General features: G+C 42.7%; 1 protein-coding gene across 11 annotated transcripts in view; it reads right to left on the reverse strand.

The window, feature by feature from the left end:
- Window positions 1-25,055, reverse strand: part of LIMA1 (LIM domain and actin binding 1) — a 102,687-nt gene that overhangs the window by 61,589 nt on the left and 16,043 nt on the right. For 9 of the 11 annotated variants that reach the window (XM_021090879.1, XM_021090876.1, XM_021090873.1 and 6 more), the window contains 1 exon segment: window positions 8,768-8,909. In XM_021090879.1, the coding sequence (XP_020946538.1) occupies window positions 8,768-8,857 (90 nt within the window). In that variant the 5' untranslated portion in view covers window positions 8,858-8,909. 11 annotated transcript variants of the gene reach the window in all.

Raw genomic sequence — 25,055 nt, forward strand, 5'->3', positions numbered from 1 at the left:
GAAGAAGACACAGAGGCTGGAAGAGTTTTAAGTGTGTGAGATTAAGCTCTGCCACCATCTTGCCACATGATATTTAGTTATAACTACTGGACAGCAAGTTCCTTATTTGTCAGAGCAATGGAACAAAGGTTAGCCAGATCAGAGGTTCTTTATGCTGGAGATTCCTCTTTTCAAATGATAACTTAGAACCTAACATATAAAAGGGATCAAAGCAGGACCGCAGGGGTGGAAGGTCACAGGCTCAGCCCTTTAGATCTTCTGTCTTCTCAGAACTGGCCCAAGGTTCCTCTGAAGAACTCAATTAAGAGAATTTGAAAACCACTGGGCTAGATTCCTTTCAACTCCAAAAATATGAGTCAAAGAGGAACCTTCTGCAAAGAAACCAAATTTTACCAAAAGAGTCAAATTTAATCAAGCAAAGGATTATGCTATGGGCTGTCATTGGTGAAGGAATGACAAAGCTAGCCATTCAAAGTGACCTATCAAGAGTACCCTCCTCACTCAAATTTAATGATTTATATAGTATAGAGGCTTAGGAAAAGAAATATCTGGAGTTATAAAGTACTTGTGAGACACAAACTGTGATGCTAGAAAAATCACTCTTACACACAGATCCAAGTAAAACATTGTTAACAATTAGAAAGCCCAGCTAATCCTATAAACAGCAGCCAGATTAAGCTTCCTCCAAATATTTTTATTTTATTTTTTACTTTTTAGATTTTTGCTCTTTAGGGCCTTACCAGCAGCATATGGAAGTTCCCAGGCTAGGGGTCCAATCGAAGCTGCAGCTGCCGGCCTACACCACAGTCACAACAATGCAGGATCTGAGCCGCATCTGTGACCAGCACCATAGCTCATGGCAACGCCAGATCTTTTTTTTTTTTTTGTCTTTTTGCCATTTCTTGGGCCGCTCCTGCGGCATATGGAGGTTCCCAGGCTAGGGGTCCAATCGGAGCTGTAGCTGCCAGCCTACGCCAGAGCCATAGCAACGCAGGATCCGAGCCGCGTCTGTGACCTACAACACAGCTCATGGCAACGCTGGAATCGTTAACCCACTGAGCAAGGGCAGGGATCGAACCTGCAACCTCATGGTTCCTAGTCAGATTCATTAACCACTGCGCCACGACGGGAACTCCGCAACGCCAAATCTTTAACCCACTGAGCGAGGCCAGGGATTGAACCTGCATTCTCATGGATCCTAGTCGGGTTTGTTAACCACTGAACCACAAAAGGAACTCCCCAAATACCATTTTTATATTAGTTTCTGACCACAAATCTCCCAAGGCTTCCTACAGTCTCTGTTTTCTTCTTTTTTCTTTTTACAGCTGTACCTGCCGTATATGGAAGTTCGAGGCTAGGGATCGAATCAGCTGCAGGCCTATGTCGTAGCCGAGCCACATCTGAGACCCATGCTGCAGCTTGCGGCAACACAGGATCCTTAACCCACTGAACAACGTCAGGGATCGAACCCACATCTATGCGAACATGGACAGTATGCTGGGTTCTTAACCTGCTGAGCCACAATGGGAACTCCCTACATACTCTTAATTAGGATTGTATAGGATTTACTAATTCCAAACCCCATAATAGAGAGTGTTTCAAAATAAGAGAAAATCAGATCAGTAGGTGTTATAAGTAGAAGTTAATATATGCTTTGTGGGGAGTTTCCGTTAACAAATCCAACAAGGAACCATGAGGTTGCAGGTTCGATCCCTGGCCTCACTCAGTGGGTTAAGGATCCAGCGTTGCCATGAGCTGTGGTGTAGGTCTCAGACGTGGCTCAGATCCCGCATTGCTGTGGCCCTGGCAAAGGCTGGCAGCTATAGCTCCGATTGGACCCCTAGCCTGGGAACCTCCATATGCTGAGGGTGCGGCCCTAGAAAATACAAAAAACAAACAAACAAACAAACAAAAAAACATATATATATGCTTTGTGGAAAACAGTCTTGCAATCTGCTTGGGAACCTCCTGTGAGTGAATCCTCAAAGCAGAATCAGCAATATGTCTCCAGAGTACAAAACCTGGAGAAGAACTCAGGCTGATTCTCTCGTTTTCACCATCTTAAGTGCACATCAGGCCCTGTCCCATTTCTATGCCTTATCTCCTATCTCTCCCCTTCCTCTGCAATGTCACCAGCATCCTCCCAGCTTACCAAATAAAATTCTATTCATCCTTCTAAACTAGTTTGATAATAGGATATATGCATCAGAAGAAAAACACTAGACAGAAACAAATCAAAATATTAACTCGGGTAGGTTACTCTCTGTCCCTCAGTGTTCTCAATTCTAAACAGGGATAACATCCATCCCTCATGTGGTTTTTATTAGGATTAGGATAGTATCTATTGGAGTTCTCATCGTGACTCAGCGAAAATGAATCTGACTAGCGTCCATGAGGACGCAGGTTCGATCCCTGGCCTTGCTCAGTGGGTTAAGGATCCAGTGTTGCTGTGAGCTGTGGCGTAGGTCTCAGACGTGGCTCAGATCTGGCATTGCTGTGAGCTGTGGTGTAGGCCAGTGGTGATAGTTCCCATTGGACCCCTAGTCTGGGAACCTCCATGTGGCCCTAAACAGACAAAAAAAAAAAAAAAAGAATAGTATCTATTTCCATCAAGAGTCTAACAGAGTACCTGGCACACTGATTCTGAGTAACGGATTCTGGATTTACAGTTTTGCATAATTGCCATTTGCCCTGATAATCTTCATGGAGAAAAGACAGTCACCATACTATGCTATAAGAAGGTGGCCTCGGAGTTCCCGTCGTGGCGCAGTGGTTAACGAATCCGACTAGGAACCATGAGGTTGCGGGTTCGATCCCTGCCCTTGCTCAGCGGGTTAACGATCCGGCGTTGCCGTGAGCTGTGGTGTAGGTTGCAGACGCGGCTCGGATCCTGCGTTGCTGTGGCTCTGGCGTAGGCCGGTGGCTACAGCTCCGATTCAACCCCTAGCCTGGGAACCTCCATATGCCGCGGGAGCGGCCCAAGAAATAGCAACAATAACAACAACAACAACAACAAAGACAACAAAGACAAAAAAAAAAAAAAAAAAAGAAGGTGGCCTCTAAGGTCTCTGTGCTTTCTCTCCACAAGATTAAGAAGCCCTTGGAATTAAGGATGAAGCGTTGTCACTGCTGTGGCGTGCATTCGATCCCTGGCCCAGGAATTTCTGCATGCTGCAGGCATGGCCAAAAAAAAAAAAAAAAAAACTTAAAAAGCTTAAGAAGCCCCTAAAATGAGCAGCTATTTCCAACTTCCTTTCATCAATGCTACCTCTGGACCCAAAGGCTCTATCCTGAGAACAGGCTGGAATGGACAATGACAGAATAAAGGAGTGGGATGGGAACTGAGGAAGAGGTAAGAGTTTCACTGAAGTGACTGACTGAGTTAGGCAGGGAAGGAAGTGAGGCCAGGAAAGGGACTGTCATCCATGGCCAGGGAGTCCCGGGTTGGCCAAAGAGCAGGGTCAGGGAGAATAAGAAAGCGGAACAAGTGGAAGAACAGGAAGCTCATCAGAGAGCAGGTTTTCCAAATGCACATTTCAGAGATGCCTTCTGGGGGATGACAAGGTTGAGACTAGATACAGGCGTGGCAGACAATGTCCAGGCAGAAGAAGTAGGGAAGATCAAGATATGATGAGTCTGAGTTCTCGTCATGGCGTAGTGGTTAATGAATCCGACTAGGAACCATGAGGTTGTGGGTTCTATCCCTGGCCTTGCTCAGTGGGTTAAGGATCCAGTGTTGCTGTGAGCTGTGGTGCAGGTCACAGTCGCAGCTCGGATTCCGCGTTGCTGTGGCTGTGGTATAGGCCGGAGGCTACAGCTTCCATTCGGCCCCTAGCCTGGGAACCTCCATATGCCGTGGGTGAGGCCCTAGAAAAGACAAAAAGACAAAAAAAAAAAAAAAAAAAAAAAGAAATGATGAGTATGAAGTATCAGAGTGGCCATGGGCCAGTGATTCCACACTGGGGATACTTCCTGCCCCAAGGGAAATTAGGAATTGTGTGGGGATCTTGTTGGGCTTTCTCCCTTCCACACTTCATCCCCGATTTTTGTTGTTGTTGTCACAATTTCACCGGGGTGCTACAAGATTTTTTGGAGGAAGGCAAATGAGGAACATCCTACACAAGGAAGATCTGCCTAATCCAAAAGGTCCAAAGCACCCCCACTGAGAAACATGGAGAAGAATACAAAGATGGCAGCCAGCAGTCCCCAGGAAAGGCAAGGAGCTTGGCACGCCTCTGCAAAGACAGGGAGGATATGACAAGTAGAATGTCGTTAGACACAAACCACAGGTTTACAACTTCAGAACACGGCAAAACAAACAAACAAAAACAATGGATGGGAAACAGAAATGGAGACCAGGGGAGTGGCAACCTGGCAACCCCAAAATATCGTGGGGGGAGTGGCCCCACGATATTTCAGGGAAGCGAAGCATGTGGGGTTTTTTTGTTGCTGTTGTTGTTTTTTTTTTTTTTTTGGTCTTTTTGCCTTTTCTAGGGCTGCACCTGCAGCATATGGAGGTTCCCAGGCTAGGGGTCAAATCAGAGCTGTAGCCACTGGCCTACGCCAGAGCCACAGCAACTTGGGATCCGAGCCGTGTTTGCAACCTGCACCTCAGCTTATAGCAACACCGGATCCTTAACCCACTGAGCAAGGCCAAGGATCGAACCTGAAACCTCATGGTTCCTAGTTGGATTCGTTAACCACTGCGCCACGACAGGAACTCCTAAACAAATCTTTTTTTTGGTCTTTAGGGCCACTCCTGAAGCATATGGAGATTCCCAGGCTAGGGGTTGAATTGGAAATGTAGCCACCAGCCTATACCACAGCCACTGCAACTCGGGATCTGAACCACGTCTACTATCTACACCACAGTTCATGGCAACACTGGATCCTTAACCCACTGAGCGAGACCAGGGATCAAACTTGCGTCCTAATGGATGCTGGTCAGATTTGTTTCCAATGCACCGCAATGGGAACTCCAAAGCATGTGTTAAGAGAGCAGGTACTCCTCAGAGACAGAATGAATGTCAAGGGAAAATCAAGTTCAGTGAAAGAGAAGTTGGGCTAGGGAGGGTGAAGAGGGTAAGAAAGTGAAGTTTCTCTGCAGAACAAGGGAGAGAAATTTCCAAGTCCCATTAATCACATCTCAACACTGTCTCAAATCCTTCCCTTTCTTTCCTCTCCTGCTGCCCCCCACCCTCAACAGCTTTCACTGGGTTCTCAAGGGAGCCTCACAATTTGTCTCCATGCTATCAAGCTCTCACCTTCCCAATATACCTTTTACATTGTTGCCAGAAGCATCTTTCTAAATACAAGCCTGATCACAAAAACCTTCGATTCTTTCTGTTGTTTATCTAATCCTAAACTTGGCATGGCACTTGAGGCCTTCCATCATCTGGCCTAACTGAACTGTACCAGTCCCTTCACCCTTCTGTATTTCTCCATGGCTGACTGCTTGCTTTCTTAGTCCCTTTATTCATGTTCAGCTTCCACAACCCTTTACTTGAACCTCCTATCATAAACCTTATTTGTTCTGCTTTGTGTTCAACTTCATGGCTTTGAGGGTTTTTTGTTTGTTTGTTTTGTTTTGTTTTTGTCTTTTGTCTTTTGTCCTTTTTAGGGCTGCATCCGCAGCATATGGAGGTTCCCAGGCTAGGGGTCTAATCAGAGCTGCAGCTGCCGCCCTACACCACAGCCACAGCAACGCCAGATCCGAGCTGTGTCTGTGATCCACACCACAGCTCATGGAAATGCCGGATCCTCAACCCACTGAGCGAGGCCAGGGATCGAACCTGCAACCTCATGGTTCCTAGTTGGATTCATTTCCGCTGCACCACAACGGGAACTCTGGCTTTGAGTTTTTAAGTCCATCTCTTTCACTACTACTACCTTCCCTGAAGGTAAAAATCACTGAGATACTTGTTAACAACACAAACTTCTGGGCCGCATCCTGGACACGTCGAATCAGGATTTTTAAGGGAGGAGTCTGAGAAGCCATACAGGATGGTTTAAAAACATGTCCCCCCAAATCTCTGACATTTTGACATTCCCACCAAAAGGTAGAGTCAAATCCCCCTCCCTCTGAATATAAGCCAGCCTTAAGTGATTCACTTCTAATGAAGAGAATATGGCAAAAATGATCCCGTGTAACATCTGAGGTTGGCCTTAAAACGCTACACAACTCCTGGCCCTGACTCCCTTCCTTCTTTGTTCCCTTCTTCCCTCCCTCTCTCTCTGGACTTGCTCTTGGAACCCAGCCAAGCAAGCCAAGCAGCCACATGGAAAAGCCATGTGAAGGTGTTCTGCTCATGGCCACAGCTGAGATCCCAGATGACTGCCAGCATCAGCCACCTGACTTGTGAGAGCGTAAGCCTCTAAATGACTATGGCCTCCAGTTCTGAGACAACAAGGACGGTGAGCGGAGCAGAGGCAAGCCCTGCCCAAGTTGGAGAGTCACAGCAAAATAAATGTTCTCATTATTTCAAGCCACTGAATTCCTTTTTTTGTTTTGTTTTGTTTTGTTTTGTTTTGTTTTTTAGGGCTGTGCCAGCAGCACATGGAAATTCCCAGGCTAGGGGTCGAATCAGCAGCCACAGCTACTGGCCTACATCACAGCGACTTAGGATCTAAGCCATGTCTGTGACCTACATCACAGCTCACAGCAACGCTGGATACCCCACCCACCGAGCAAGGCGAGGGATCGAACCTGCATCCTCATGGATATTAGTCAGATTCGTTTCCACTGCGTCACAATGGGAACTCCCAAGCCACTGAATTCTGGAGATTTTTATTGTTTTCAATGCAGCCATAAGTGGAACACTATATTGGTAACAGGTACCTCATGTTTCTTGAGATGAAGGAAGTTTGGGGACTTCCTCTAAATATAAACCATACTAAACTATATTCTTATATTCCCTGAGATCCGGAATTAAGTCTTTCTTTTTTTTCAGTTATTTACTATTTGTCTGTCTGTTCACTTGGTTGGTTGTGCCTGCAGCATACAGAAGTTCCTGATCAAACTTCTGCCAAAGCAGCAACAAGGGCCAGATCATTAATCAATTAGGCCACCTGGGAATTCCAGGAATCAAGTCTTAACAGCTTTCCAGATCTTGACCCCTCTTTTCTAAAATACTATTATTGATTTTGGTAAAAATAACATATGTTTCACATAAAATTACAGCAACATAAAATGCATAATATAGAAGGTAAAACGGCTATTTGTGCAATCTCACCCCACCTTCATTCCACCTTAAGTGATACCAAGGTCAGTAGTTTGGAAGGGCAGTGTCTTCCACAGAGCAGGTGGTTGATGGATTTGTCATTGAAGAAAAGGTGACACTGTAGATTATAGAAACTTCCTACTGACATTTAGCTGTATTCTAAATATAGCTCCCAGAATCACTTTCTTCACATCTTCATCATCTTCTCTTAAATGTATCGTAGATTCCTATCAATTAACAAACTCTGTGAGAGAAGTAACTCTCTAGTAGTGTCTTAAGCTCTATGGCATCTCTATTTGAATGATGTTAATATACTTACTATCTCTGGCATATTATTTACTTATATCATTCCTTCAACATTTGTTGAGTGTTTACAACATTCCAATCACCACGCTCCATGCTAGAGAAATAAAATAAGTAGGAAAGGAACCCTCACATCGAAAAACTCATGGTCCAGAGCTGGGGGTCAACAAACTTTTTCTTCTTCTTTTTTCCTTTTCTGGCCACTCCATGGCATGTGGTATTCCTGGGCCAAGGATCAGATCCTAGCTGCATTCACAATCTAAGCCGAAAGTGCAACAATGCCGGATCCTTAAGCCACTGTGCCAGGCCAGGAATTGAACCTGGCCTGTCAGAATATTAGACACAGAGGAGGATTCCCCAGCATCCAAGGATTGGCAGCGATGTGGCATAAGTGAGCGCTCCTAAGATGCTGCCAATCCCATTGCTCCACATCCAGAACTCCACCAGCAAACTTCTTAAAGAAACCAGAGAGTAAATATTTGACTGTGAAGGCCATATGGTCTCTGTTGCAACTCTGCAACTATGGCTGGTGTAGCATGAAAGCAATAAACAAATGGACATGGCTGTGTTCCAATAAACTCTCATTTACTAAAATAGGCAGCCAGTGGGCCATGGTTTGCCTACACAGTTTGATTTGCACTGTTCAACAGAACTTTACAGCAGTGGTGAAATGTTTCTGTGATGTCCAATAAGGTAGCCACCAACTACCTGTAGCCACTGGACACTTGAAATGTGGGTAGCGCTGCGAATGCACTGAATTACTAATGTTTTTTAGTTAATTTAAATTTAAATAGCCACATAAGTAGTGGCTAACCTATTGGACAATGCAGGTATAGAGTGCACCTAACACTCCCTTCAACTAAAAACTTGCCTCAAAATTTCATCCAACCAGAAAGCCTTCCTGACTAGATTTCCCCATGATAGTTTCTCTCTCTCTCTTACTCTGTATCTAGTCCATACTCCTATTCATTTTGGACTTGCTGCCATTTTGCTTAATAATTGCATATTTTATAGTTATCTTTTGTGTTTATAAGTTTTCCCCCCACTGGAACAAAAATTCAAGTACAGAGAATGTGTCTCCTGAGTATCATCTTCCTTCTCCACAGTGTCTTGCTTGATGCAGTACCAGAAGGTACTCAAAAAAAAAGCCATTTTACACCACGTACTTCCTTTACAGAGCTCCCTGACAGGTGGTAATGTTTGCTCGAGACAGATGGTCCTTTTGGACCAGGATCAGCACTTACTTGGAGAATATTTCCACAATAGCTGATGATTTGTTCTTGTTGACAAGAGAAAGTTCTTTGGCCGTAACCCTCAATGACAGAGAAGTCCATTGCTGTCTGTTAAACGGAGTTGATTCCATCTTGTCTACAGGTACTGAAATACCTATGCGATCAAAAAAAAAGTCAGAATATTAGACACAGAGGAGGATTCCCCAGCATCCAAGGATTGGCAGCGATGTGGCGTAAGTGAGCGAGCAAGAGAGCTGTCGACCAGCAGACCATACTCCTCTACCGGTTCTCTCAAAAACTGTTAACTTCGGTCAGATGATTGAATTTGGGTTGTAGTTTCCTGTAAAACGAGAAGGTTAGATCTGATGATCTCTAAGGTCCCTTTCAGTTTCCAATATTTTTATGACTGACCCCACTGTGCAAACAGCGATCGGCCTTTCCCTGAACTTAAGCCTGTTCCAAAGTCACATGTGGAGTGTCTGAGTTACATCCCAAGGGAAGTACAACTGGCATCTCTGTAGAGGCAGGTCCAAATTAGGTTCTACCCACATCCAAGTTTCTTTTGGCTGCCCTCTCTCCCCACACTCTGTAGCACGGACCCCTTGAGATTGGGGAGAGAGCTGCAGATACAACATGGTATGATACAAAGAGCAAGAGCCTTAAGGTTAAAGAGATTTCAAATGAAACCATAATTTTGTAATCTTGAACAAATTACATAGTCTTTCCAGTTTCAGTTTCTTCTCTGAAAAATGAGGATAATAAAAACCACAGGGGTTTTGATGTAGGTTTAAGGAGATAATACATACATAATATAAGGCATATTATAGTAGTACTAAGAACATTTTAAGAACAATATATTAGTGGGAGTTCCCATCAAAGCACAGCAGAAACACATCCAACTAGGAACCATGAGGTTGCGGGTTCAATCCCTGGCCTCGATCAGTGGGTTAAGGATCCAGTGTTGCCATGAGCTGTGGTGTGGGTAGCAGACATGGCTTGGATCCCGCATTGCTATGGCTGTGGCGTAGGCCAGCAGCTATAGCTCCTATTGGACCCCTGGCCTAGGAACCTCCATGAACCACAAGTGCAGCCCTAAAAAGCAAAAACAAACAAACAAACAAACAAACATAAAACCAATATATTAGTATTGGCTTCAAGTCAAAGAATACATAAGGCCATGCCCTTGACATCACCTAGACCTTACTCATTAACTGGATTATTTGGTTTTTACCTCAGTAATTATCAAAAGAATTCCGACCTTTGTCCAACAGAGGTGAGATTAGAAATGAGTCAGTAATTTCCTTATTTGAAGAGTGAACAACATAGATGAAAGTACTACTTGCAGCTCTCTTGACAACTGCAGAGCAGAACTGATCTGATAGAATGCACGCTTTATCAGGTACTGCTTCCAACAGCCTTGACAACAGTAGAACATAGAGTGTGCTTACTAGCCCAGAAGCCTGGGCTGCCATGTCTCACTAAAAGTCCTGTGATGCAAAGTAAGTGATAAGCGTAGTTCCCATCAGTGGTTAACGAACCAAATAGCATCCATAAGGATGTGGGTTCGATCCACGGCCCCGATCAGTGGGTTAAGGATCCAGCATTGCCTTGAGCTGTGGCGTAGGTCGCAGACGCAGCTCGGATCTGGCATGGCTGCGGCTGTTGCGTAGGCCAGTGGCTATAGTTCCGATTAGACCCCTAGCCTGGGAATCTCCATATGCCATGGGTACAGCCCTAAAAAGACAAAAGACCAAAAAAAAAAAAAAGTAAGTGATAAGCAACCCCAAAAGATTACACTACTTTTCCACATTAGAATTTATTTTCCCCACTAACGCCTTGTCTGAAAACAATGCTAGTGTTGTTGTTTTCCTTTATTTGTTTGTTTAAATCCCTGTGTTGGAAGGCAACATAGAACTCTCTTGCGGTGAGGAGCTCTGGTGTGAGACACACGCATCTAAATGGGAGTGTTGGCCCCATCACTTACAGCTGTGTGTCCTTCCCTAAAACCTAGATTTCTCATCCATGATAACAGTACTAGGAAATTCCCATGTGGTGCAGTGAGTTAAGGATCTGGCGTTGCCTCAGCTGTTGCACAGGCCGCAACTATGGCATGGGTTCGATCCCCGGCCTGGGAACTTCCATGTGCCATGTTTGTTGGCAGCTTAAAAAAAAATCATATTTACTTTACAGTATTCTTTATGAAGAATAAATAAGGGGAAAAAGACCCTGACATAGAATAAGTAAGCAATAAATGTTAGTTTTTTATATTATCTCTTCTCCCTGGATAAAATAATCTTAATTCTACAAGTATTCTTTGAAATAAAGCTGAATGTATCAAATAACATATTTGTGTAAACGCTTTCCAGTTTGTAACTGACAGACCCACAAAACATTGTCAGCCTTTTCTCTAACGAGAAAAAGACACAGCTGTTTATTCAGCTAAAAGTAACTACGCAAAACCACAATAATCACTATTTGAGCCAAATCTAAGAAATATCAATCAGCACTTCAAGACATTATTTGGTACAATTATGCTTCTAATGTAAGTAGAGGTATAAATATTTTCAGTTCAAAAGGGATCAACTCCAGATTAAAACAAAACAAACCAAAAACATGTTCTCATATTTGTTCATTAAAAAAGGAAAAGCATTCATTATTTGAGGGCCTGAGTGTGACGAAGAATGAGGATTTTAATTTCCAAGTCTAATTCCCTGGTTTTGATTATCCTCGGCCAGAAAGCCAAGGGAAGTCAGAACATCTATCTTGGTATAAAGCTAGGCTCAGCACACTTGATACTCAAGGAATGAGGTGCCTCACACCCTGACGACATGTTTTCAGAGACATATACTGTTATTTCTTGGCAGATTAGCATCCTGTGAAACAGATAAAGGTGAGAATCAGTACATGACTTTTGATAGACGCTGGTACCAGGTTACTGAGTAACTACGTCCTACAAGGAGAAGAGATAATATAAAAAACTAACATTTATTGCTTACTTATTCTATGTCAGGGTCTTTTCCCCCTTATTTATTCTGATAGGGCCTGGCCCAGTGTCCATAATCCATTGGGCTTGCTAACACACACAAATAATTATAGCACAGGCAGGATGTGGTTAGAGGCAATGCATGGTCTAGGAAGACAGGACTTGATTTTCTGGTGGGAGAGAAGGGAAGATCACTGGATTGACTTTGGACTTACAGAACTCACAGTATTTCTTTCTTTCTTTCTTTCTATTTTTTTTTTTTTTTTTTTTGTCTTTTTGCCATTTCTTCGGCCGCTCCCGCGGCATATTGAGGTTCCCAGGCTAGGGGTCGAATCGGAGCTGTAGCCACAGGCCTACGCCAGAGCCACAGCAATGCGGGATCCGAGCCGCATCTGCAACCTACACCACAGCTCACGGCAACGCCGGATCGTTAACCCACTGAGCAAGGGCAGGGACCGAACCCGCAACCTCATGGTTCCTAGTCGGATTCGTTAACCACTGCACCACGACGGGAACTCCAGAACTCACAGAATTTCAACATGTGAGGGCAGGAGGAGGGAAGTGCATCTCAGATAGGGGGATGGCAGTACACGGCCAGGGAGCTAAAACAGCAAAAGATACTTCAGTGGAGTTAGGCTCCATGTGCAAGAAAAGCTGAAGATAAAGCAAGGAAAGACAGAATGAGGACAGACTGGGAAGATCTTTGAAAACCATGTTAAGAAGTTTGGGCCATATTCCAACAGTGGAAAGAACCAGCCTGTGAGTGAACAGTGGTGAGGTCTAGTTACTCCCTACCACAGGCGTGACCTTTATGGCAAAGAAAAAAAAATTCCCTGAGTCTCCATATCCACATTGGTAAAAAAGAGATCTGTGGTGGATTACCCACAGCCTCAATGGTAGAACACCGGGAGTTTTCTGAAAAAGCAAGTAACTTAATAAGAGCCATGTTTTAAAAGCTCATTCTGCAGCAGTGTGTAATTTGATAAGAGAGGAAGAGACTGTAATCTAAACTACTAGTTAAGAAGATCCTAAACTATACAAGTGACAGGTAATCAAGTTTTAAATTAGATAGGAATGGAAAGGTGGGAAGGGAGTTCCCGTCGTGGCTCAGTGGTTAACGAATCCGACTAGGAACCATGAGGTTGAGGGTTCGATCCCTGGCCTCGCTCAGTGGGTTAAGGATCCGGCGTTGCTGTGAGCTGTGGTGTAGGTTGCAGATGCGGCTCGGATCCCGTGTTGCTGGCTCTGGTGTAGGCCAGCGGCTACAGCTCCGATTCAACCCCTAGCCTGGGAACCTCCATATGCTGCGGTAGCGGCCCAAGAAATGGCAAAAAGGAAAAAAAAAGAGCCCTAAGTTTATAAGTTATTATTGGTCCTTCACTTTCTAAAAAGAACTAAATACTCAGATTACAAGCAGACTAAAAAAAAAGTATTTAGAGTTCATAGAATAATTTTACTTTTTTTTTTGTCTTTTTAGAGCTGTACCCTTGGCACATGGAAGTTCCCAGGCTAGGGGTCAAATTGGAGCTGCAGCTGCCAGCCTACACCACAGTCACAGCAACGCCAGATATGAGCCACATCCACGACCTACATCACAGCTTATGGCAATGCAGGATTCCTGACACACTGAGTGAGTCGGGAATTGAACCTGTATCCTAATAGATTCTAGTCGGATTCCTTCCCACTTCACCACAACGGGAACTCCAGAATAATATTTAGGGTATTATTCTAGGGTGAGAGAGGAAGAAAAGCTGGCATCAATAAACTTGAATGATCAGAAGGTTGTTGATGCCATTAACAGAGAATAAACAGAGGAAGAAGAGAAGGAATAAGCTTTGGTTTGCACATGTTGAGATACACATCAGCAAGAAAAATCCTAGTGATACACAACAAGAAGCTAAAGGTTAAAAATCAGACTCAGGGAAAGAAATCAACTTTTTTTTTAATGGCCACATCCATGGCATATGGAACTTCCCAGGCCAGGGGACTGAATCTGAGCTGCAGCTGGGAGCTGTGCCACAGTGCTACAGCAACACCGGATCCTTTAATTTACTGTGCCAGGCCAGGGATCAAGCCTGTAGTCAGATATTTAACCCACTGTACTACAGTGGGCACTCCAAGAAATGAACATTTAAAAACATCTACTTATGCAAAGCACACATCTCAATCCTCACAATCACTTTATTTACTTATTTAACTTTCTGGCCACACCCACCACACGCAGAAGTTCCTGGGCCAGGGATTAGACCCACATCAGCATCTGAGCCACAGCAGTGACAAGGTCAGATCCTTAACCCACTGAGCCACACAGGAACTCCCTCATGACCACTTTAAAAGATTGGTTTTATTATCTCATATTTATGATAAAGAAACTGAGGTTCAGAGATATTAAATAACTTTACAATGCTCACTTAGCTATAAAACAGCAGAGCTGGAATTCAAATCCATATTCTCCTTGATTCCAAAGTCAATTTTCTTTCCACTACGAGTAGGAATAATGATTAAGACCATGACCTTTAGCTAAGGCAGAAAATCAGGCAGCAAAATCTCTGAACCCACCTGCCTGTAAATTCACACAAATTATCTTTCAGGAAGAGCGTAGTGGCAAGTATCTGCCCAGGGTGGTTACCATCAGAGATGATAATCATTCTTTCAGAGAAACTCAGAGCTGCCTTGGGCCTGCATGAAACACTCTCCATTGTGAATATCTCAGCTTTATGGGCTTGCATTAAATGTGTGATATCTCTCCCAACTCACTCACTCTGTCTCAGATGAGAATCACTTTTTTTGTGTGTGCTTTTTAGGGCCACACCCACGACATATGGAGGCTCCCAGGCTAGGGGTCTAATCGGAGCTGTACCCATCGGCCTACACCGGAGCCACAGCAACGCGGGATCTGAGCCACGTCCTCGACCTACACCACAGCTCACGGCAACACCAGATCCTTAATCCACTCAGCAAGGCCAGGAATCGAACCTGAAACCTCATGGTTCCTAGTCGGATTCCTTAACCACTGAGCCACGACGAGAACTCGAAAAACCCTTTTAGAAAAACATAATCAGGCTGGGCTACACTATCCTTGAATATTTTTTTCCAGAGGCCCAGTGGACTTTAAGATCCAATCCACTGAATCGTTACATACAAATAATAGCAGCTCTCATGCATCGGATACTTACTAACTCTAATCTTTACAGCAATCCTGGCAATAGACTATTCCCATTTAAAAAAAAAAAAAAAAAAAAACGGATTTACTGAGGTTGAATAATTTGCCTAAGGTCATATAACTACCATATGGCCCTGGCAGAATCCAGTGTTTAGACTCTAAAACTCAAGCTTCAACTGTGAAGGAAGAACTTCTGGATTGTCTGACAGCTTTGGGAAAATGTTCAAAAAAACAGATATAACAAAATAACTCTAAGATGTTTAGCCTCAGAGTTCTCTTGTGGTGCAGCAGGTTGAGGATCCAACATTGTTACTGCAGTGGTTCTTGTCGCTGCTGTGGCACGGGTTTGATGGGCCTGGAAATTTTTATACGCTGAGGGTGTAGTGAAAAAAAATTTTTTAAACTAAAAAAGATTTTAAGCCTTAGAGTCTGGAAGGACAGTGGTATAGCAAATAATAATGGGACCCAAACAAAGGGGAACTCTTTGCTAAGATGAAGATGCCTTCAGTTTTAGATACACATGGCAGATGTTTACATCAAGAGAGAAGCTTAGAAATCAAGCAAAAAAAAAAAAAATCTCCCTTTTTACAGTAAGGGAATTAAGCCATATAAACACCCAATAATTTCCCCAAACTCACCAGCTAGTCAGTATGAGAGCCAGACTTATTCCAAGTTCAAAGTTCTTCTATCACACCAGGTAGCTTGAGGTGGAACAGCTAAACCCTTATGGGTGAGCTATAGCCTAGATATAAAGATCTCTGAACAAAGGTCCTTGGTAATAAAGGGCTGGGCCATGACTCACTGGGAAACTTGGCCCCAGGTAACTGCTTCCTCAAGAGATTGCTTGGGTGAGGCCTGTAGCTACTTGGGAAACCAACTCTAATAAATTCATTTACAGCTTAACCTAACCAAGTGAATGGTCTCCCAGAAACAATGCTGGGACAAAAGCAAATGAGCTGCCATTAATAAAATCCTGTTCTTATAAATCTAATCTCAGTCCTATCTTTCTTGCTTTCTTTCTCTCTCTCTCTTTTTTTTTTTTTGCTCCTGAGATGGCTGCTGGTGTAAGAGGCATAGTTGCTTGAACATAGTAAGTTCAAAATAGAGAACAAACTTACTTATTAAGAGAAAACGTTATCTTGTAGAAATAGATTGCAGGGTTAATTAAAAGAAAAAAAATCTAAAAAACTTCAAGGTGCAAAGGGAAATTTTAAACAAAAACAAAATAAAATGTGTTCCCACCTGTTATTTTAGAATATAAAGTACATTTATTTCTAAGGACATATTTTTGTACAGAAAATAGTGACTAAATTCACACAGCTGAAATATTTTTTGGAAGTTAATAGCTTTTTTTTAAACCTTTTATTATGAAATAATTTTATTTTAATGTTATTTATTTTATTTTTTTGTCCTTTTAGGGCTGCACCCATGGCATATGGAGGTTTCCAGGCTAGGGGTTGAATCGGAGCTGTGGCCCCTGGCCTACACCACAGCTATGGCAACCCCAGAGCCGAGCTGCATCTGTGACCTACACCACAACTCAGAGCAACACTGGATCCTTAATCCACTGACAGAGGCCAGGGATAAAACCTGCATCCTCATGGATACTAGTCAGATTCCTTTCCGTTGAGCCACGAAGGGAATTCCTACTGTTGTGTTCTAACAGTGATTTTCTATTGCCCTCCTTCCTTCTACATTTATTAACTGGAATTCTTCTGTAAGGAAGAATTATCCTTTCTCCCTCATTTATTTATTAATCACTTTTATTTATTTATTTATTTATTTATTTATTTATTTATTGTCTTTTTAGGGCCACACCCATGGCATATGAAAGTTCCCAGGCTAGGGGTTGAATCAGAGCTGCAGCTGCCAGCCTATGCCACAGCCACAGCAACACCAGACCTGAGACACATCGGCAACCTATACACTGCAGTTCACGGCAGTGCCAGACTGCCAATCCACTGGGTGGGGCCAGGGCTTGAACCCCCATCCTCATGGATACTAGTCTTATTTGTTACTGTTGAGCCACAATGGGAATTCCTCAATTATTTACTTATATTAGTATATACTCGTGGATATTTATTTTACTCTCTGGGTTATTTTATTTTATTGCTGAAACTGTTCCACCTTTGGCCAGTTTGAGCTCTTTCAGTCTGGCTCCAATGTCCTTTCAACATGCCACCAATTTTTTTTTTTTTTTTAAAGCTCTTCCTCACAGGCTAGCTCTATAAGACCTGTTCCAGATTTGACTTGTATTTTCCTTGCCTCAGCCCAGGAATTAACCACTCCTCCAAGAGCCCTGGTTCCTTTTATTGGAGAAACCAATATCTGGGTACTAGGTGTACTCATGGCTACTGAGATGTCACTGCTTCTAAGCTCTCTTAGGGGACAGGACCGAGAAATGTATGTATGTGTATTAACACACACATATTTCTATACTTATCTCTATATCTATGTGTGTATTTAATATACAGTAAATATAATACATATACATATATTAATTATAAATTTGTAGAAATACTTTGGACTCCAATCTAATATCCTAAGATTAAGTCTAGTACTCTCTTTTGTTTATCTGTAACTTCTTTCTCTGATGGTGAGAAACCTAATTCCATAGAATTGTGACATGAAAAGAGATCCAGAATCTCTAAAATTATGCTATTGCCAGTTTCTACTCCCTTGATATACCATAAATTTTTTCATTCCACTTGGAACGTTATACCTTCTCAATCTATTCATCTTTCAAGACCCAAGTAAAAAGACTACCTCTTCAAAGAACACTTTCCTGGAGTTCCTGTCGTGGCTCAGTGGTTAATGAATCCGACTAGGAACCATGAGGTGAAGGGTTGGATCCCTGGTCTCGCTCAGTGGGTTAAGGATCTGGTGTAGCTGTGAGCTGTGATATAGGTGGCAGTCGAGGCTCGGATCCCGCACTGCTGTGGCTTTGGTGTAGGCCGGTGGCTACAGCTCCAATTTGACCCTAGCCTGGGAACCAATATGTGCCGCAAGTGCGACCCTAAAAAGACGAAAGACCAAAAAAAACGAACACTTTTCTGAACTGCCCTTGCCTTTTTCTCAATCAGCATAGGTCACCTCCTCTGCCCTATAATTTTACAAACCATACTTGACAGAAATATTTGTATCTTTTTAGAGCCGCACCTACAGCATGTGGAAGTTCCCAGGCTAGGGATCCAGTCAGAGCTGGAGCTGCCGGCCCATGCCACTGCCCCCGCCACAGCAACCCATTGAGTGAGTGTCCTCATGGACACTAGTTGGGTTCGTAACCCACTGAACCACAACAAGAATTTCAACAGAAAGGTTCTTGTGGTGAGAGGACAGGTCTGCTTTGCCTCTTGCCCTCCTAGTATCTAGTATATTACTTTCAAATAGAAAAAACTCATTTGTCTCAAATGAAATTGCATGAAGGTTTAAATTGTATCCAAAATACTATCAGTACCCCCCAAAATGAATGGTTTATTATATAATCCTAACACTAGTTGCTCAGGAAATATCATTTTTCAGAACTGTGAATTACTCAGTAATTTTAGCTTATTCAAACTCTGAGATAAACTCAAATGATAGGAAAAAAAAAATGGAACCACTAAAAAATTCCAAATGCTATACATAAAATGTTCATTACTCTATTATTATTCAGCATGTGGTAACAGACAAGACTGTGTAGCATGTTAGAATAACCATTGCTGCTGTTCTTGGAAGAGCTGCAGGCAGGTCTCTGTAGCAACGTGCATCCTAGACAATCGAGAATTTGTAACAACGACCACATTCCCAGGGGTCAACAAGGATGCAGGTAATTGCACTAGGACAGATTCACTTCAACAACATTTGCCTCTCTTTAATCTCCTCTTAAGATATTTTGTTCTTAAAAACAATAAGATCCAGGGAAAGTAATGAAAAAAGTTGTATAACTGAGAAACAATTTCACTTCTGGAAAATGCTCACCAAAGAATCAGAGCAACCTTCACCAGGCACTTACAAATATTCACCCTAAGCAATTCAAATTTGACCATTCCACAGATAAAAGTTGAAAGAAAGTACCTTCAGATAAAATCTTTGCCCCTAACTGGCCTATGTCAGGAGAAAAATAAGTGTCACAATAGTAACTCTGCTATCTTCTCCAGACCCTAACTTTACCTTCATCTCTGACTTTGTGTGCTAAAAACATGCTCACTTTTCTGGTGTGTGTGTGTGTACATATTTGAAATTTGTACATATGGATTAAAGAAATGACTTTTTTTTCCTCTTAAGTCCTTTACCAACCTCAAACTACCACCTGACCTTGCTCCCACCTTTAGAGCCAAACCTTTGTCTCCAGGTCCTCATTGTTTCTACCTCCTCATCTTCCATTCATCTCTCAGCCCACTTGAGTTTGAGTTCCACTCCCATCATCACACTAAAATTATTCTCCTGAAGAGCTCTTACTATCAAATCCAAGGACCATGTCTCTGTTTTATCATTCTCTGTTGCCTTGTGAGTTATTAGTCTCTCATTTGTTTGTTTCTTTCCTTCCTTCCTTCCTTCCTTCCTTCCTTCCTTCCTTCCTTCTTTCTTTTCTTTCTTTCAGTCTGCACCTGCGACATATGGAAGTTCCTGGGCCAGGGGTCCAATTGGAGCTGCAGCTGTTGGCCTATGCCACAGCCAAGGCAACACCGGATTCAAGCTGCATCTGTGACGTATGCTGCAGTGTGCAGCAACAATGGATCCTTAACCCACTGAGCGAGGCCAGAGAATGAACCTGCATCCTCATAGACACTATGTTGGGTTCTTAATCCACTGAGCCACAATAGGAACTCCATTAGTTTCTCTGTTTTTGGGGGGGTTTTTTTGGGTCTTTTGGCCTTTTTAGGGCCACACCCTTGGTATATGGAGGTTCCCAGACTAGGGGTTGAATCAGAGTTGCAGCCGCCGGCTTATGCCAGGGCCAGAGCAACTCAGGATCTGAGCCAAATCTGCAACCTACATCACAGCTCACGGCGATGCCAGATCCTTAACCCACTGAGTGAGGCCAAGGATCGAACCTGCAACCTCATGGTTCCTAGTCAGATTTGTATCTGCTGCGCCATGATGGGAAGTCCACTTCTCCCATTTTTGAAACTGCACTCTCCCTTGTTTTTTTTTTGTTTGTTTTGTTTTTGTTTTTTTCCTGTTTTCTTTTGTCTTTTTGTCTTTTCTAGGGCCGCTCCCGTGGCGCATGGCGGTTCCCAGGCTAGGGGTTGAATCAGATCTGTAGCTACTACGCCAGAGCCAGAGCAACACGGGATCTGAGCCGCATCTGTGACCTACACCCCAGCTCACGGCAATGCCAGATCCTTAACCCGCTGCGCAAGGCCAGGGATCAAACCTGCAACCTCATGGTTCCTAGTCAGATTCGATAACCACTGAGCCACGACGGGAACTCACCTTGTTTTTTTTTCTTAAATGGAACTTTCCTGCTTCCTTTCCTGTCTTTTAAAGCATTCATAATTTTCTCATGGAATCCTTTTTCTCTCTCTCCATTCACCCTTGTTCCTAGACATGATTCAAGGGTCAGTATCTCTCTCTCTGGGTATGTTCACTCACACTCAAGTCGTCAGAAGTCACTTCCACCAAATGATTCCCAAAGCTGTATCATAAGCCCTAACCTTCTTGACCTACAATCCTAGAATTTCCTTGCATGATGGATACACACAAATATACAACATAATATAGCCCAAATGAGGAGTTTCCGGGGTATAGTGGGTTAAGGATCCAGTGGCCAAAAAAAAACAAAAAACAAAAATAAAACCAAAAAACAGCCAAAATCAAAGATATCATCCTCTTACTTTTATTCTTCACATTATCCCAACACAGATCACACTGTATTTTAACCCTCAGGACAGTGCCCAGCACAGGGTAGATACTCAAGTATTTGTTAAGTGAAGGGAGGTTTACCAGGTATCTGAAATCGTTTGTTGCACTTACCTATTTTTTATAAACTGGTACTTTGAGGGAAAGGAAAATGAAACAAAACAGTGGATTATGTTTGTTTATACCAAAATAAATCATTCCAAATTAAGGGAAATCAGTGGCTACAGCCACCAAAAAAAATGGTCTCTAGGAGTTCCCTGGTGGCCTAGCAGTTAAGGATCCAGCATTGTCACTGGCCCAGAGAACTTTCACATGTTGCAAATGCAAGGAGTAGGGTAGCCTCTAGCATCAAATTCAGAATAAAACTGAACCTTATCAATACGTGTTGTTTTAGTTAACTCTATCTTCTGGTATAACTCAAGTATTTTCTTACAAATGCTATTTCTTACAGTGATTTAGCTCTTCAGGTAACAAAGCCAAACAGTAATTCTAGAGACCAAAAGAGACCTAAGATGAGAAATAAAGAGAGGAGGAGTTTCCGTCGTGGCTCAGCAGAAACAAATCTGACTAGTATCTGGATCTGGCATTGCTATGGCTGTGGTTACAGCTCTGATTCAATCCCTTACCTGGAAACCTCCACATGCCGTGGGTGCAGCCCTCAAAAAACAAAAACAAAAACAGAAGACTCCCAGGTCAACCCCACAATTCTCATCCATTGGGTCTGAAGTAGGGCCCAAAAAAACATATTTTTACAAGAACCTTGAGGAGTTCTCGTTGTGGCGCAGTGGTTAACGAATCCGACTAGGATCCATGAGGTGGCGGGTTCAATCCCTGACCTCGTTCAGTGGGTTAAGGATACAGCGTTGCTGTGAGCTGTGGTGTAGGTCGCAGATGCAGCTCGGATCTGGCGTTGCTGTGGCTCTGGCGTAGGCCAGGCGGCTACAGCTCCAATTAGACCCCTAGCCTGGGAACCTCCATATGCCGTGGAAGCGGCCCTAGAAAAAGGCAAACAAACAAACAAAAAAACAAGAACCTTGAAGTAATTCTAGTGTTAGAAGTCTCTCCCCATTATATGTTGGAAAACATATTCCAAGAAAAACAGAAAAACAGCAGCATGTTTTTATATTGCTCACTTCAAATTTTATATTCTCATTCAAATTTTGCAGTGAACGGAAAATGACTGCACTTCAAAGGCAGACTGATGTTTGTACAAAAATGAACCTGGGTCACTGAACTGATAAATTTGTTGCCCATCATCTAGGTTCATCTAGAACTTCCTTGCCCGGATGGCACAAAATTATTGTGCAGACCCATGACTCGTGATAATAAAACTGAGCTCTTTTTAATTCTTTTTTCTCTAGATTGGTTTGTTGGTTTTAAAATGCTCTTTGAGAGAACTATGTCTAGATATTCCTGTTGCAACAGAAGGAAGAGTGGGGGAAAAACTGTAATTACCTGACCCCCTTGCTGTACAGTGGGAAAATAAAAAAAAAAAAATGCTCTTTGAGAAAAATACATAAGGTTAAAACAATGGAATCTGAAGAAAAGTTCCCTTTTTATCTCCTGAATATGAGGGTAACTAAAATTTATTTCAATGTCAAAGTTAAAGCAGGAAACCAGCAGGCTTGGGCTCTAATCTTTATTTAATTTGCCACTAATTAGCAGTATCATCTGCTGAATAAATCATCTCTCAGGGCCTCAATTACCTCTTGTGTAAAATGAAGGGGTTAAAATGGCCTTGGGTTTTGCTAACTGCAGGTCATAATTAATGAGTTGTGAAATCAACTTTAGAGGGTCAGAACCAGCATGTTTGTTTGTTTATATTAATGGAAATGGAATGAGATAAAATGTTAGCGTGCATAGTATACACACAGTATAGGTAAAGGCACTTTTAAAAAGCTTTTGTTTCAGTTTTTTATTTTTTTTAGGGCTGCACCAGCAGCATATGGAAGTTCCCAGGCTAGGGTCGAATGGGAACTTTAGCTGCACCACAGCCACAGCAATATGGGATCCAAGCCACGTCTGCGACCTACACCACAACTCAAGGCAACCTTAACCCACTGAGCGAGGCCAGGGATCGAACCCGCATCCTCATGGATACTAATCGGGTTCATCACTGCTGAGCCACGACATGAAATCCTTTTGTTTCAGTTTTTGTGTAAACTGGGTAAGAATGTAAAATATTCCTTCCTGTGGCATGTGGTTAAAAAAAATTACAGTCTGACAAGTGTCGGGGAGGATGTAGAGTAACTGAAAGCCTCATGCCTGCTGATGGGAATGTAAAATGGAATTCCAATTGCTTTTGAAATGAGTTGGCAGTTCTTCAAAAGGTTAAACATATAATTATCATATGACCCAGCCATTCTGCAATTCCTTCCACCCCTAGGTATGTACATGTGTGTGTGTTGTGTATAATTTATATTTATATATAAATTATATTTCTCTGTCTTTAAGAGAAATGAAAACACAGGTCCACATATAAACTTGCACATGAATGTTCATAATAGCATCATAGACAATAGCTCAAAAGTGGAAACTTTCCAAATGTTCATCAACTGATGAACGGATAAACAAAACACGGTTTATCCATACGAAGGATGTCATTCAGCCGTGAAAAGGAATGAAGTACTGATACATGTCCCAACACGGACGAACCCTGAAAAAAATTATGCCAAGTGAAAGAAACCAGTCCCGACAGATTACATATTGTTTGGTTCTATTTATGCGAGATGCCTAGACTAAGCAAATCTATAGAAACAGGAGGTAGACTAGTGCTGGCTTAGCACTGAGGGGTGCTAACAGTACAGGGCTTTTCCAGGAAGTGATGAAAATGTTGTAAAATGGATGATGGTGATGGCTGCACAACTCCGTTAATATACCACAAACCAGGAGTTCCCATGGTGGCTAAGTGGTTAACGAATCATGGAACCATGAGGTTGTGGGTTTGATCCCTGACCTTGCTCAGTGGGTTAAGGATCCCGCGTTGCTGTGGCTGTGGTGTAGGCCAGTGGGGACAGCTCCGATTCAACCCCTAGCCTGGGAACCTCCACATGCCATGGGTGTGGCTCTAGAAAAGACACACACACACTACACACACACACACACACACACACACACACACACACACACATACACACACACCACAAACCAGTGAATGGCATACTTGAAATAGGTAAATTGTATGGTATATGAATTACATTTTCATAAAACTGTTATTTAAAAGTCACTAGACTGGATGATAGAAGATCACTGAGGTCCCTGAGACGTCTCAGGGTGCCCCCCATACAGGGCTCACTGTACCCACCCTCACACAATGGCTATTTGGAGGCAGGGCAGTATCACAGAAACACCAGCTGCCTTGAATGCTGATTCTAGTGTTAACCAGCTGCATAGTGACCTCTGGGTACTACCCTTTTCTTCTATGTAAAATGAGGATGAGAACCTACCCTCCGGGGATGTTCTAAAAATAAGAGATAATAAATGCATACCATGCCTGGCACATTGCTTGAAGTCAGAGCCAGATCTTGTCAGTCCTCGTAAACCTCTGTGTCTAAGATGCATTGAATAAACATTATTCTAAAGGTTTAGTTAACAGGACACATACTCGGGCTTGGCTTAGTTTACATGTCATACTGTCAGGACAAGTCCATAAGGCTCTGATAAAAAAAAATACATAAAAGCAATTTTTGCTTCAGCTGTCTGACTTCTTATAGTGCAAAAATTACTCTTTATAATATATATTGGAGGTAGTAACACTAGTTGAAAAGAAATTAGTGGTCTCTTCAAAACACTGAAATTTTATTATATTTTATTTTATTTTTTATTTTTTTGTCTTTTGTCTTTTGTTGTTGTTGTTGTTGCTATTTCTTGGGCTGCTCCCGCGGCATATGGAGGTTCCCAGGCTAGGGGTTGAATCGGAGCTGTAGCCACCGGCCTACGCCAGAGCCACAGCAACGCGGGATCCGAGCCGCATCTGCAACCTACACCACAGCTCACGGCAATGCCGGATCGTTAACCCACTGAGCAAGGGCAGGGACCGAACCCTCAACCTCATGGTTCCTAGTCGGATTTGTTAACCACTGCGCCACGACAGGAACTCCCATATTAAAATTTTTAATAGACATTTCCAACTGTTCCAAAAAAAAAGTTGCATCAATTTATACATTACTTCTGCATCAAAAACTTGAGCCATTAACTATATGAGAAAGTCTATTCTCCCATGTCCTTATCGATACTGAGCATTATTAATCATTTTTTCCCATCTGCTAGATATGTGAAAAACAGTATATTATTGTTTTAGTTTTTATTTT

Source organism: Sus scrofa, chromosome 5 (genome assembly GCF_000003025.6).
Source record: "Sus scrofa isolate TJ Tabasco breed Duroc chromosome 5, Sscrofa11.1, whole genome shotgun sequence".
Taxonomy (NCBI): domain Eukaryota; kingdom Metazoa; phylum Chordata; class Mammalia; order Artiodactyla; family Suidae; genus Sus; species Sus scrofa.